The 15,704-nt window shown below is 34.0% G+C and overlaps 1 protein-coding gene across 2 annotated transcripts in view; it reads left to right on the top strand.

Annotated features, from left to right (window-relative positions):
- The window catches only part of LOC135127564 (sestrin homolog), a 380,608-nt gene that overhangs the window by 160,809 nt on the left and 204,095 nt on the right, over positions 1-15,704 (top strand). For both annotated transcript variants that reach the window (XM_064054033.1, XM_064054034.1), the window contains exon 4: positions 4,798-4,827. In XM_064054033.1, coding sequence (XP_063910103.1) covers positions 4,798-4,827 — 30 coding nt within the window. The remainder of the gene's footprint in view (positions 1-4,797; positions 4,828-15,704) is intronic.

Here is a 15,704-nt window from a genome sequence, read left to right as displayed (position 1 = left end):
ATAAACCCAGCCCACTCGCAAAACTCGCATCTGACAAAATAATAACAATATTAAAACAGATATCGCCCACTCGCTTAAATCATTTTTAATTATCGATCTATCCGAAGCCAGCCCCGATAATTCTCGCCGTTTGCTATTTCGACCCAATAATCCGAATTTCTATAAATCTCGAGTCGTGATCGTGGCCCATTATTAACTTTTGAAAAGCTCATTTGTGATAAGACTTCGATTGAGCAGACAGCCTTATTTACTACCTCGTGCCCGCAGGGCCGGAGCGCATCGACTTTAACGGTGCCACGCCGGAGGATTAATGGTGTTTGCATTTTTAGAAGATGTATCTATTATTTCGGAGGAAAAAACCGGCGGCCTATTACGAATTGGCGAGCCGGAGAGGATCTAATCATCTCCTAATTGTCTAAAATTGTCTTCAATTATTGTACCGTTTAAAGGCGACGCCGTAAAGAGGAATTATTAGCGTTAATGCATGTATTATTAAGTACTTAAGTGCTTAACCTTGATCGAGACTAATTCGGCGAACGGAATATCACTTTCGGATTGTTGTGTGTTCGTGTTGATTTTTTTCCCCACCCCGGTTTTATTATTAATGACAAGTCGCCCCAGCGTTGCCGCCCCTTTCGTCAGACTAACAACTTTTCTTATCAGAGGCGATGTTGAAATTCATGAATGCAGCGCCGGCGAAAACTATCGCGTCAGATGAAACGTGATTCCGCTGATCATCTTCAAAGTAAGCGAAATCGTCTGTTTGTGAATTATATCAACATTTCAGCCGACAAACTCAAACAAGCCGTGTGTACAGTCGCGTATAAATATTGTAAATATGCATGCTTGAAGACAGGGGCGCACTTGTCGGACCGGAAATTATTGCAGTTAAATTTGAATTGTTAATGTGCACTTTTCACATTAGAACCACTGAACTTTATTTTTAGAATTTTTTATTTTTGTGTAGTAATCGAGTCCATTGGGCGATTTGCCACTTTCATGTTTTCTCGCCCACCATGATGACGTCAACTCAAGACTTTGCAATAATAAATTTGTTTTTATTTGCATAAAATAAGATACTCCTGCACATCCAGATCTATAGAAAAAAAAAACAAAATTTCATAACATTTTCGATTTTGTAATTTTTCGTGTACCTATTCAATTTTTCAAATTTTCCGTATTTCGATTTTATAATACATATTTCGTTTTTTCCATTTTGCGCGTTCTCAATTTTTAATCTTCCGGTTTTTCAATTTTTCTTTTGTTCAATTTCAAGTTCTTGATATCCAATTTTTAGATTTTTCAAAATTTTCATTTATGCTTTTTTTAATTCGAAGAGTTGAAAAATCGAAAAATTAAAAATTGAAAACTAGAAAAACTGAAAAAAAGGAAAAGTCGCAAAATCGAAAAATTGCAAATTGAAAGACCCGAAGAAACAAAAAATTGTTACATTGACACTCTAAAAAAATTAATAAATCGAAAAATTGGATAAAATCGAATAATTGAGAGATTGAAAAATTAAAAATCGGAAATTTGAAAATCCAATAAAAAAATAAATCTAATAATAATTGAAAAATGTAAAAATTGTATAATTGAAAAAGGGAAAAAAAACTAAATTATGACTATTATTAGGACATATAAAATGAAAACTCAAAAAAATCCAAATCCAAAATTAAAGAAACAAAAAGTCGAAAAAATCAAGAATCTGAAAAATCTAAAATTGGAAGATGAAAAATTAAAAAATCTAAAAATCGAAAAGTTGAAAAATTGCAAATCAAAAAATAATAAAACCAGAACATTGAGTAACCTAAAAATTGAAAAAAGTAACGAAATTGAAAAACTGAAACGAAAAATTGAAACATCCAACAGTTGGAAAATCGAAAAACTAAAATACGGATACTCGAGAGTTGCATGTGGTAAAATTAAAGGAACAGAAAAATGAAAATTGAAAAATTGTATGGAAGGATTGAAGAAACGAAAAGTTGAATAAACAGAAATTGAAAAAGAAAAAAATTATAAAAATAAAGAAGATGAAAAACCGTAACTAAAAATCGCAAATTGAGCATTTCAAAAAATGAAAAATTGAAAATGGAAAAATTAGAAAATTAAAATTTGAAAAAAAAATGTCGGAAAAATTCCAAAATCGTAAGATTGAAAAAGTGAACACTTTTTAAAATTATTATCATTTTTTAAATGAAAACTATAAAAATTGCAAAATCAAAAATTGAGGAAACTAAAATTAAAAAATCATGAAACTGGCAAAACGAAAAAGTAAAAAATCTTAACGTTGAAAAATCCAAAAATTGAAAAATTAAACCCAAAAATTGAAAAAAAAACCGAAACGAAAAATTAAAAGTTGTAATATCGAAAATCTGAAAATTTTAAGAATGAAAACTTGAAGAGTTGCACATCGTTAAATTGAAGAAACAAAAAAAATGAAAAACTCAAAATTGCAATTCGAAAAGTTGAATAAAAAATTGAAATTGAAAAAACAAAAAATTATAAAATGGGAAAATTGAAAAATATTGTACAAATGAAGAAAATAAAAAACCGCAACGAATAATTGCAAATCGTAAGCTTGAAGGACTGAAAAATTAAGGAATCGGAAAATTGAATAATTAAAAATTGGAACCTCGAGGAATTTTAAATCAAAAAATTGCAAAATCGAAGAATTGGAGAAACAAGAAAAGTAAAAATTGAAAAATCGCAAAACGAAAATCTGAAAAACCGAAAAATTGAAAAAATTAAAAAATTCTAAAATCTAAACATTAAAAATCGAACATGTAGGTAATTGAAAAAAATAAAGAAAACAAAAAACCGAAACGAAAAATTGAAAAATACAAAAGTCTAAAAATTCAAAAATTGAAAAATTAAGTATTGGAAAAAGTAAAATTATAAAATTAGAACATCGAAAGTTTGAAGATATGAAAAATTAAAGAATCGAAAAATTGAAAAATTGAAAATTGAAAACTCCAGAAATTTTCAATCGAAAAACTGAAGGAAGAAGAAAAATTGAAAACTAAAAAATCTCAAATCGAAAAATTGAAGGAAGAAGAAAATTTGAAAACTAAAAAATCGCAAATCGAAAAACTGAAATGAAGAAACGAAAAATTAAAAAAATAAAATTTGAGACAACAAAAAAATTAGAAAATTAAACATTAACAATGGGATATGTAATTAAAAAAAATCAAGAAAATAAAAAACCAAAAAAAAATGTAAATTTAAAAACTAAGAATTGAAAACTCGAAATTGGTAAATTCCAAAATCGAAAATTTGAAAATTTCAAAACGGAAGAAACAAAAAAAAGAAAGTCTGGTTTTTACTTTATATAAGTTATCAGGAAACAAGAATCGTAAAAAAATCTAATAGCTTTTCAAAGAAGCGGGATTTGTTGGGCGTGGAAAGTTTAGTCGAAATAACCATTTTTTTTCCACAGTCAGTGTAGCTAAGCGACATTTCTAGATCACTAAAGCAAAAACGATTTCGCCACACACGTTGCAAATAAAACTTGATTAACTCCGGTCCGCGTTTTCTTTCTCCAAATATTTTCGATAAATCAGCGGGATGCGCTTTTTATTTATTACAGAGTCCATTAACGCAAATATATGATAATGATCCCTGCCGCCATCTATGGACTGACAAACAGCGCACTTAATCTATCAGTTTTATTTGTGTACATACGTTATATAACTCGGCTAATATTTACGCGATGGCGCTCGCTGCTCTTTTTTATAGCGTTGCCTTGGGCATAATTTTAATTTGCGCTGTTTATGCGGTAGCGGAATTAACATACCAGTAGCAGTAATAATAATAATCATTCTATCAAGCCATCTAATAAATTCATACGTTTTTTTCGTCCACTAACCGTTTCTTGGCTTTTCGTTATTGTTCTTGCCCAAAAATTAATAAAAATTAATTTTCCGCTTTGTTAACCCCATTAGCTGCAGCAATCAACACTGTGTCATAATAACGCTTCTTGAATATTTAAATCGAGCCTTCATTAATCGACGATAGTGGGTGTCTTGTTTTCGTTGTTGTTATTTTCCCGGCCATGTTTCGCTTTTCGATAATTGAATAATTGCCGTGTTTGTTGCGAGATGTTTAAATATTGAACGGCATTGTGCAAGTCCGTCGAGATAAAAAAATGTAAATGTAGATGCGAACAAGGTCGGGCTGTTGATTTTATTGCTGTTGATTTATGGAGAAAACTTGCGAATTTTTAAATGGAGTGGTGCAATATCGCATTAAAATTTTTCCTTCGATTTGTTTACCTGCACGGATCTTGTTTGTGGCGTTCGTGTTGCAATAAACAATATTATTTCTAGTTATTATTATTGTTGGGATTTCAATAGAATCTTACTTAAGTACGTTCACTTTAACCATGTCGAAAAAATATGTATGGGTGTTCCGCAGGGGTCGATACTTGGATTCAATTCTATTCATTCAAGTTGGCTAAAAAAATGTAAATGCCACTGGACGAAAAACCCTCCTTAAACCGTAATAACCCAATTAACCAATTTGGCAAAAACCGATCTCCCCGACCCCCGGTCCCGATTTCGGCCGTCCACAGTTCGTCCGGCAATTATCGATTCGCGACGGTTTCGGCAATTCCGGCGGCTCCTGAGAGATTTCGCCGTAAATAATTCACACTCCGTCCGCCAAGGAGAAGTTAATTTCGCTTAATTATTGACCCCGGCCGAATGACTTAATTTCAATTTGCCGATTAAGTTCGACCCGAATATGCCCAAGTTTAAAATTGAATCAGCATGATTAATAAAGTTGTTTAATTTGTTTCAGTTGCCACCCCTGGGTACTTTCAATGAAAAGGTGAGTCCCCCATCGAGCGGATTAAGTAAGTGCACGGCCGGGCTTTTTCTTTATCAATTTTATTACGGAATTCGAGCCCCCTTTGAAGCGAGCTTCGCGAGTGGATTATAATTTCTATTACGGAACGGTGTACAAGCAACATTAAGAAAATGTTTGACATGAATGGCTATTTTTACCACGCGTTCGACTCGATTAATGGCAGCCGGTTGCTTTATGGGGCGCGCGACCGCTGTGGACAAGAGAAAAATCGCTCGGGATGATGGAGGTTGTGTAAGCGGAGTGGAGGAAATCGAGACGAGTAGTTGCACTCGCTTTAGGAAAAAAAAAAGCGAAAACTGGTTGGTTGTCATACGAGTCGAACGTCCCACCACTGAATTTGAGGGTTTCAGATGTGTCAAAAAATTTGATATTAATTCAAAGCAAATTTCTAGGTTTAATTATGACTGTCAGTGTGCATTAATACGGGCAAATTAATGATTTGCTTTTAAAACGGTAATAATTAAGAAACTCGTAGATAGCAGGCTATTATGCGAAGACATAAGGAGCCATCAGGATTATTTCAAAATCATCCAAAAACATAAGACCAGAGCTCAGAGGTCCCAAGATTTGAACAATCTGCCAAGGTAAAACTGATTTTGGCAAATGAGATTTATCTAAGAAAATAGCGGGCGGGTGGGCGGGGTTAGTACCTGCTAAAATAAGTCGATTTTGGCAAATGATATACCCTCTAAGAAAACAGAGGGTGGGTGGGCGGGGCTAACAGCTGCTAAGATAAAACTATTTTCTTAGAGGGTATGTCATCTGCCAAATCGATATTAGATTAGCAGGTACTAACCCCGCCCACCCACCCTCTATTTTCTTAGAGAAATCTCATTTGCCAAATCAGTCTTATCCTAACAAGTATTAGCCCCGCCCACCAATCCCCTTTTTTCTTAGAGAGTATGTCATTTGCCAAAATCTGGTTTATCTTAGCCATCAGTACTAATGGCTAACTTTTACAAAAAAATTGGTCTAAAGAGTTTAGACAGTACTTCCCTCGCTGTCGGAAACTTGACGACTGCATGCCTATTGTGTTTTTTTTCTCATTACATTTTTGTAGTGGGAATTTAAAAAAAAATTGCGATGCATTTTTGCAAGGACACGTATATCAGTTGGGATAGATGTAGTGTAATACTAAGAATAAAATTATTATATTCTCAAATTTTCGGGAAAATGAATCGGGTCGTTTTGAATATTGATTTGTAATAATCAATAAAATAACGAAACAATTTACTCACGTATACGTATCAGAGGCAACTGAAAATCGTGTATGTATAAACATTCTTAATTTAAGATGACAGGCGTAACAGCATACGTGAGAGTCAAACAGAGAAACTGTAAACAAAACGACCATCGGTTTTATTGCTTCGACTTCCGCTTATTATATAAAACATTGGGTATTATTTTAATTCTTGACGGTGAAATTCACAATTGGTTGATTATAAACATGTCTATTTCACATTCGCGGAACCAAGTGAGCGCATAAAACAAATGCAGGTCTGTAATGTTAAAGTCGATGTAAATAAGCGTGCTACCCTTATGTTTCAACCGAGTTTTTCCTTTAACAAATTTTGTGTCTACCAAATTGGGTTGGTTGGGGTGTAATACTAATAATAAGTGTTGCCTTTAATTTAATCAATAAAATAAATTGACTTCATTAATTTTTTTGAACCACCTCTTAAGAAAATCTAAAAAATATGAATGGAATGATAAATCACAAGTACAAACTCATCATATTTTTTGCATTTTAGATAGGATTTATTCAGCAAAATTTAAGGGTGACGTCATCAATTTTTTTAGGAGGGATGAACAAATACATTTTGAACAAAAGTTTACCATGCTTATAATAACTTTAAAATATTCCCAAGATTTCAAAGCATTCGGTTTTGTAATTCCTGATTAAATCGATAAAATAAATTCACGCCTTCATTAATTTTTTTGAGTCACCCTGCATATGCAAATCCAAAAATATGAATGGAATGATAAATCACAAGTACAGACTCATCATATTTTGTACATTTTAGATACGATTTATTCGGCAAACTTTTGAGCTGACGTCATCAGTTTTTTGTAGAAGATAACCAAATATATTTTGACTAAAAATTTATTATGCTCTTTATAACCTTAAAACATCTGCAAGATTTCAAAGCATTCGGTTTTGTAGTTCCTGATTAAATCAATAAAATAAATTTACGCATTCATTAATTTTTTTGAGTCACCCTGTATATGCAAATCGAAAAAATTTGAATGGAATGATAAATCACAAGAAGAGATTCACCATATTTTGTACATTTTAGATAGGATTTTTTCAGCAAAATTTTGTGGTGACACCATACATTTTTTAGAGGGGACGACCAAATACATTTTGATAAAAAATTTACCATGCTTATGATAATTTTAAAATATCTTCAAGATTTCGAAGCATTCGGTTTTGTAGTTCCTGAGTAAATCAGTAAAATAAATTTACGCTTTCATTTATTTTCTTGAATCACCCTGTATATGCAAATCCAAAAAATATGAATGGAGTGATAGATCACAAGTACAGACTGATCATATTTTGTACATTTTAGATATTATTTATTCGGCAAATTTTCGAGCTGACGTCATCAAGTTTTTGGAGGGGATAAGCAAATATATTTTGACTAAACATTTATTATGCTCTTTATAACCTTAAAACATCTGCAAGATGTCAGAGCATTCCGTTTTGTAGTTCCTGATTAAATCAATAAAATATATTTACGCATTCATTAATTTTTTTGAGTCACTCTGTATATGCAAATCCAAAAAATATGAATGGAGTGATAAATGACAAGTACAGGCTCATCATATTTTGTACATTTTAGATATGATTTATTCGGCAAACTTTCGAGCTGACGTCATCAAGTTTTTGGAGGGGATAAGCAAATATATTTTGACTAAACATTTATTATGCTCTTTATGACCTTAAAACATCTGCAAGATTTCAGAGCATTCGGTTTTGTAGTTCCTGATTAAATCAATAAAATATATTTACGCATTCATTAATTTTTTTGAGTCACCCTGTATATGCAAATCCAAAAAATATGAATGGAGTGATAGATCACAAGTACAGACTCATCATATTTTGTACATTTTAGATATGATTTATTCCACAAACTTTTGAGTTGACGTCATCAAGTTTTTGGAGGGGATAAGCAAATATTTTTTGACTAAAGATTTATGATGCTCTTTATAGCCTTAAAACATCTGCAACATTTCAAAGCATTCTGGTGAGCAGATTAAAAATTAAATTTCAAAATGTTGTTTTATAATTTTGATTTTTTTTCCAAAAATCTGGACGTTTCGGGTGAAAAGTCGATTCAGAGTTGTAAACTACATGTGTAGGACTATGTTATTTTATACAATTGAAAACCCATTTACTATGTACAATTTTGAAGTGACGTCATCGCATTAGTGGTGGGGATGATTAGACAAATTTTGGTTAGCGTTTTACCATCTACATGATATTCTTAACATAAGTACAAAATTTCACAACAATCGGTCGAGTACTTTCGGAGATTATCTGTCTAATAAAAATCCGGGACAACAGACGGACAGACGGACGGACAGACAGACGGAAATGGGAGACCTATTTCTTCGTCTTCTAGGGGTCATGAAAGATCGAGAAAACGTAAAAGTAGAGAGTCGGCCGACGGACTCGATTACAATACTTCCTTTGCTTACGCTCGGGAAGTAAAAATGAACAAAATTTGGAAACATTACAAGCTTACTTATACGCACAAGGCAGGAATTTTGAATATCTTCTCTAGAGTTTAGTTGGTTCGATGAAAATTTTGGATATCACAATCTACAAAAAAGTGGTTTTGTATATTTTTTAAAAATGGTCGAAGAGGGTTGGAAATTTCATAAAGGAAAAATGAGCGTTTGGAAGAGTATTCTAAATGTCAAAAAAAATTCTGCGATATGGGATCTCGACATTGTGGTTCGAAAAATATGGCGTGTTTGTCCCCGGAGCAACATTTTCGAAATATCTACTTTGAAAATCGAATTTTTAAAAATCCTAAACCTTCATATCATTTCGACAATTTTGAACTATTCTACGAGTTTTCGAAGAAATTACGCAGAAAATTTTCGAAAGTGGTCGAGAAAATGGCGGAAATTTCATGGGGGGAGAGTGTTGAAAAATCAAATTTAATTGTAAACATGTTTTAAGTCTCGTGTTGTAAAAAGAAGTCTACACATATTAAAACAAAAAGACAAAATGTAAGCCCGCCCACCCACCCTGTCTCAAGTGATAATTTTTTTATTCGCAGTGAACCAAGAGAGCGGAGCTTAACTGCAAAATACTTATTTCTTTACAAGAAATTAAAAACATGTTTTTGAGTATCGTGTTCAAAGAATTTTATGTATATTAAGAAAAAAAGGCAAAATATTAACCGCGCCCACCCACCCCATCTCAATTGCAATAATTTTTTTATTCTTAGAAACTCTAAACACGTTTAAAATGGTAAATTTTTGTAAGGAAATGTGGGTTTTGCAATTAGGCTCCGCCCCTAGGTCTAGCAACAAATGAAAACTTCACTATTATTTAGATCAGGGCAGTTATGGGGGCGGGGGTTAATGTTTGGCTATAATTTTTTCTTAATATACATAGTATTTTTTGCATAACACAATACTCAAAAACATGAGTCTTACATGGTAATTTCTTCTAGAGAAATAATAACGATTTTGCAATTAAATACCGGTCGTTTGGCTGTCGACAATTAAAAAAAATCATCACAATTGAGACAGGGCGGGTGGGCGGGGCTTATGTTTTGCCTTTTTTCTTGACATACGTACTCGTCTTTTCAGAACAAGAAACTTAAAACATGTTTAATGGTAAATTCTTGTAGACAAATATGGATCTTGCAATTAAGCCCCGCCCCTCGATTTGACAACGAATGAAAAATTCATCACAATTGAGAATTGGGATCGAGGCGGGTATGGGTGGGGCCTAATCTTTGGCCTTATTTTTTTCTTAATATACGTAGTATTCTTTGATTGAACAACGCGATAGTCAAAAACATGTTTTTAATTTCTCGTAGAGAAATAAGCATTTTGCAGTGAAGCTCCGCCCCTCGGCTCACGACGAATAAAAAAAAATCATCAGAATTAAGACAGGGTGGGTGGGCGGGGCTTATCATTTGTCTTGTTTTCTTGATATACATAGCCATGTTTTTACAAAATCGATATTTCCGTATACACATTTTCCATTTTAAACATGTTTTAAATTTCTTGTTGTCGAAATAAGTCTACACATATTAAGAAAACAAAGGCAAAACGTAGCCCCGCCCACCCGCCCTGTCTCAATTGTGATGATTTTTTTATTCGCAGTAAACCAAGCTTAACTGCAAAATACTTATTTTTTTACAAGAAATTTAAAACATGTTTTTGAATATCGTGTCGTTCAAAGAATTTTATGTATACTAAGAAAACAAGGCAAAATATTAACCCCGCCCACCCACCCCATGTCAATTGCGGTGTTTTTTTGATTCTTAGAAACTTAAAACACGTTTAAAATGGTAAATGTGGATTTTGCAATTAGGCTCCGTTCCTAGGTCTGCCAGCGAATGAAAACTTCATTACTATGTAGATCAGACCAAGTATGGGTGGGGTTTAATTTTTTCTTAATATAGGTAGGTACATAGCATTCTTTGACCAACACGATACTGAAAAAACATGTTTTTATAATAACTCCTAGAGAAATAAGGATTTTGCAGTTAAGCCCCGTCCACTTGACTCACGACGAATAAAAAAAAAATCACAATTGAGACAGGGTGGGTGGGCGGGGCTTATATTTTGCCTATTTTTTTCTTAATATACATGGCCATACTTTCACAAGAAACTTAAAACATGGTTAAGATGGTACATTTTCGCAAGGAAAAGGAAATCGATATTTCCGTATACAAATTTTCTATTTTAAACATGTTTTAAGTTTCATGTTGTCAAAAAAAAATTACACATATTAAAACAAAAAGACAAAATGTAAGAATTTTCAGATTCCTTCAATAATAAAACACTAGAGGCCCCAAGATTTTTTCAAATTCTTCCAAAAATAAAACACTGGATACCTACCGCCAGATTCTTTAAAATTTTTTGGAAAATTAGACCCCACGAGCCTGCCGACCTACCCTGGCCGGATTATTTAAAAAATGTAGCACTAGGGGTCTCCAAGAGTCTTTCAGATTCATTCAAAAATAAAATACCTGGAGCCCCCAAGATTAAAAAAATATGTTGCAATGAAATTCAGGCAGTATTTCGGTGTTTCAACAAAAATGAATTTTGAGACCATTGTTCTTCGGATTATTAATGGTAAGAGTGTTTCAAATTTTTCCAAAAAGAGAATACCAGGGTCTCCTAAGACTTTCTAAGTTATTCTGAAACGAAACACCTAGGACTCTCAAGATTCTTTGAAAAATCAGAGGTCCTCAAGATTCTTTAAAAATAAAACACCAGAAGCTCCTAAGATGTTGGAAATTCTTAAAAAAAACACCAATGGCCCCCTAAATTCTTTCAAACTTTTCCAAAACAAAACAGGAGGGTGAACTTTGTTCCATCAAATCCTCTCAAAAATAAAACACCACAAACCTCAAACATTGTTTAGCCTGACCGGACCTGATTATTTCAAAAATAAAACACTAGGGGCCTTCAAGATCCTTTCCGATTTTCCTTAAAACAAATTACCAGGATTCTAAGATTCTTTCACACCCTTCCAAAAAGAATTGCAAGAGACCCCCATGATGCTTAAAAAAAACTGCATTTCAAACCAAAGATCTCAAAAAATCCATAAAAACGCTATATTTTTGTGGATTTTTGGACAACCTTTTCAAAACAAAAATTTTTCTGAACCCTCTCGTGAAAATTTCGGGATTTTCGAAGAAATGACTCGTACCAATTTTCGAGAATCACCCATTGGAATATGATAGTTTTTTGAGTTCAGGGTCTCGAAGTTTTTTCAAAAGTATTGATTTTTCTGAAGATTTTTTACTTCAGAGTCGCTTTAAAGTCATAGAAAAAAATGACAGATTTTTTACCTTACTTTTTCCAAATTAAAACAAAACATAGTCAAAATTGACCCATGTTGGTGAGGAGATCTCGATATTTTGATAAACAGGTTAGGTTAAAAAATTGAGAAAAAAGCAAAATCTTCTATATAATACACATTTATCTGTCTTTCACTTATGAAATAACGTCATGTACATTACTTTGTTCTTAACGTACTATTTGGTAATTTTTGTCTGAGGCTTCATACTCCGCTCGGAAACAATATAATCCGACGTTTCGACCATTGTTAACCGTTACATTTAGCCGTCGCGTGTCCGACCGAAACCGGGCCCATCAGGTCCGCCAATTCGAAAACTCCACCATAAAACAGAATTTCCTCTCTTGTCCACTTCGGCCTCGCAAGTCTGTAGCTCACTCTCGCAATGTATTATTCAATGAAGACTCGAGCCATAAAACCGGTCGACAAAAAGCGCCTTTAAAGAGAAAAAACAAAGTAAATCAACAAGAAAGGATCTTACATCATTAGGTGGATGAATCCGGACAATAAGAAAGCCTGCATTCGTCTTGTAGAGAGCCGTCTCGTCTCCGCGTGAGGGCACTTGTGGACCGATGGTCCCTTTATTATTGCCAAGAGTTTCACTTTCTCGCGAAGTCTCTCCAGATCTCGACGAGGACGCTGCGCCGTAATTGGGAAAATAAAGAAAATTCGGACCGGGATAAGACGGGATTTCCGAGGAATATTTGGAAATATTGCGGGGGATCATGGAACGGCGGGAATTAGCGGTACTGGAAAAAATTCAAAGCGATGTTTTAGAGCCCGCCCATCACACGTGCCGCGGCCGAAACGTGTTGACAAAAACCTAGAACACCAACAAAAACCTGCAATGGTGTAACAATCACAGTCGTGATTAACCGAAGGACAGAACGGCTAATAAATATTAATGAACGAATCGAAATGCCTAATTAAATCGTATAAATCTACTCGTTTCGATTAAAAACAAATTTTAATGGATTATGAATATTCGAACCGTTAGCTCAAGACTCGCTAATTGCTCTTACGCTCTCTCGCTCAATTATCAGCAGTGACAATAACAAAAATAAAACGCTAATCGATACCATAAACACATCGACCGCAATGTCACCGCTGCTATATTTAAAAAAAGGCCATTGCAGGCCGATGCAATGGCGGAATTGCCGTATCAAATTTGCAAACTCGATGGCACACACGAGGCAGCAAGGTCATCCGACAAGATTATATTTGTTGTCGGAATAACTATGTTTAATTAAACGCTCCTTCCACATGACCACGAAACTTGTTTGTTTGTTTGTTATCTTCCTCTATTTCATTTTTGCACAACGTGGGGATATCAGGTGATGTTGCTGCTGATGGGCTTCAAGATGGCATGCTAATGCAACGACTGCAAAAACAGACAAAACCTGCTCGGGTTTTATTTATGCTATTTTTGGTCGAAGTTTTAAGTAATCAGGACGAGATACAAGAGCAAGTTTACTAGTTTGGTTTGGTATTTTTTCCGGTTTCCGGTTGTCGGGCAGATAATCTTCAAAGCTGCTGAATTCATTACTGCGGAATTTAAAAAAATTAATAATAATCAATAACGTCGCGAAAAACCGTTTTGTTAATTTTTGTGCAGCCCGTTCCGGGCCCGGAATGGATTCAAAATGGCGCCCCTAATTTCATGCGAGTTCATTTGCTGGATAATTATCGCGGTTAAGTCTGCGGCGAGCTTCGGATTTTATGGGGCTTCGTGCTCGTGTGCTGTAAAATTACGCAGGCGAAAAAATCCGAAAGGGTTGAAACGAAATAAATCGCGAAAAGTGGTCGTTACGTCCGAAATTAATGCCGGCAAAAATGTCTTGGTTAGGGTTTTCGAAGGAATGTTTGTGTCGTCGCAGAGGAAGCTGTCGATCGATGTCCTCGCGGCTTGCTTGGAGTTTTTGAGGCCGCCGCTATCGCCGGACATTAAGGAGATAAGCGTTACGTAAATTCGCGCTTCCGGGTGTCGGGGCCTCCAGCTTTCCGAATTCGTTATTGAAATATTTCGGGAATCTCCCTCCGAGATAACCCGGAATGACAAATACTCCCATCTAGCAAAAATAACCTTTAAACTGGTCCTTTTTCCGTGCTCTTTATGACTTCCACCCTCACAACGACGGCGATTCACCAGAACGGATGTAGATGATTTTTTACAGCGGGAGCTCCGAATAAAATAAGACGAAAGGTTGGAGTTGGCTTCGCCTCTTCCTTTGATATTTTTGTGTTAAATAAGCGTGCGTGAAACTTTGGCACTTTTACGAGCCGAGGAGCCATCCTACCATTGGCCGATGGCCGATCCGGGGGACGTTCCAGGTCATAAAATTAAAGACTACAAGATAAAGTCCTTCAATAAAGCAATGGCTTTGTATGGAACTGTGAAGCAGAACATTGCCAATAAAAATAACGATAACAATTACCGAACCGCTGGAACGCATTTGCCAGGAAAGACGAAATGTTTGCTTCTATTTTTGAAACTGAAGCGGAAAAAAATACTCTAGAAAAAAATTGACGCCGAACTGACACGAAAAGCAGAAACATTTGAATGTGAAATGGTGGGGGGAGTTTAAAAATGACGGACGCCGAGGATGACCAAGTGTCAAAGCTAGTTTTGTTCTGTCAAACAAACAAAATCGACCTGTTTAAGTCAAATTTATCAAAATTTTTGGTCAGGTCACTTTTTTTGTACGTTTTCTTAAGATATTGTGATTTTTTTTTTAGGATCTTGCCTTTGTTGCTCAAGATATTTTTGTAAATCCTGACTTTTTTCTTGAAGAGCTGTTTGCCAACAAAACATATTTGAACGAACGATTTTGGATGAAATTTCTCAGAATTTTGGTTCAAAATCTGAATCCTTTTCCAGTTTTTTATTTATTTTCTGAGGAGATTGACACTTTTTAAGATCTTGCCGTTGTTTCCAAAGATACTAACGTTTCTTCATCTGTTGTTTTCTTCTTCAAATTTGAACTTTTCTGAAAATCTTGAGTGACTTTCTTGTCAGAGAACTGTCCACAAACAGAAAAAGCGTAAACTAACTGGCGACCGGTTTTGGACGAAATTTCTCACAATTTCGGTTCAAATTGATCTCTTTCCACTTTGTTACTTATTTTCTGAAGAGATAAACATTTTTTTAAACTTTTGCCTTTATTATTCATGATACTGATATTTCTTCCCAAACTTGTTCATTTTCTTTACAATCCTTTTTTGAAATTGGGAATTTTCTGAAAATCCTGACTGACTTTTCTTTTTAAAGAACTGGCTACATATATAGAAAATAATTTTGGATCAAATTTTTTAGAATTTTTTTCAAAAACTTAATATCTTTTCAACTTTTTTCTTTATTTTTTATAATATTACCTTTGTTTCTAAAGACACTAATATTTCTTCATCCTTTCCATTTCTCTTCAAATTTGAACTTTTCTGACAACATTAAACTAACTGGCGAACACTTTTGGATGAAATTTCTCAGAACTTTTTTAATTATTTTCCGAAGAAATAAACGTTTTCTTTTATCTGTATCTTACCTTTATTACACATAATATTGACATTTCTTCTCAGAATTGTTCATTTTCTTCACAGTGTTTAAATTTTTTCATCAAATTGGAGCTTTTTCGGAAATCTTAACTCATTTTCTTTTTGAAGAACTCTCGACAAACAATTTTTGACAATTATTTTGGATTAAATTTTTTGGAATTTTTTCGAAATCTTGATGTCTTTTTCACTTTCTTACTTACATATTTTTTGAAGAAATTGATGAGTTTTT

The sequence above is a fragment of the Zophobas morio genome, unplaced genomic scaffold (genome assembly GCF_036711695.1).
Source record: "Zophobas morio isolate AGI-343-1 ecotype UQ-CSIRO unplaced genomic scaffold, CSIRO_AGI_Zmor_V1 ptg000012l, whole genome shotgun sequence".
Classification (NCBI taxonomy): domain Eukaryota; kingdom Metazoa; phylum Arthropoda; class Insecta; order Coleoptera; family Tenebrionidae; genus Zophobas; species Zophobas morio.
The sequence above is the reverse complement of the archived record's forward strand: the minus strand, read 5'-3'. Positions and strand labels throughout refer to the sequence as shown.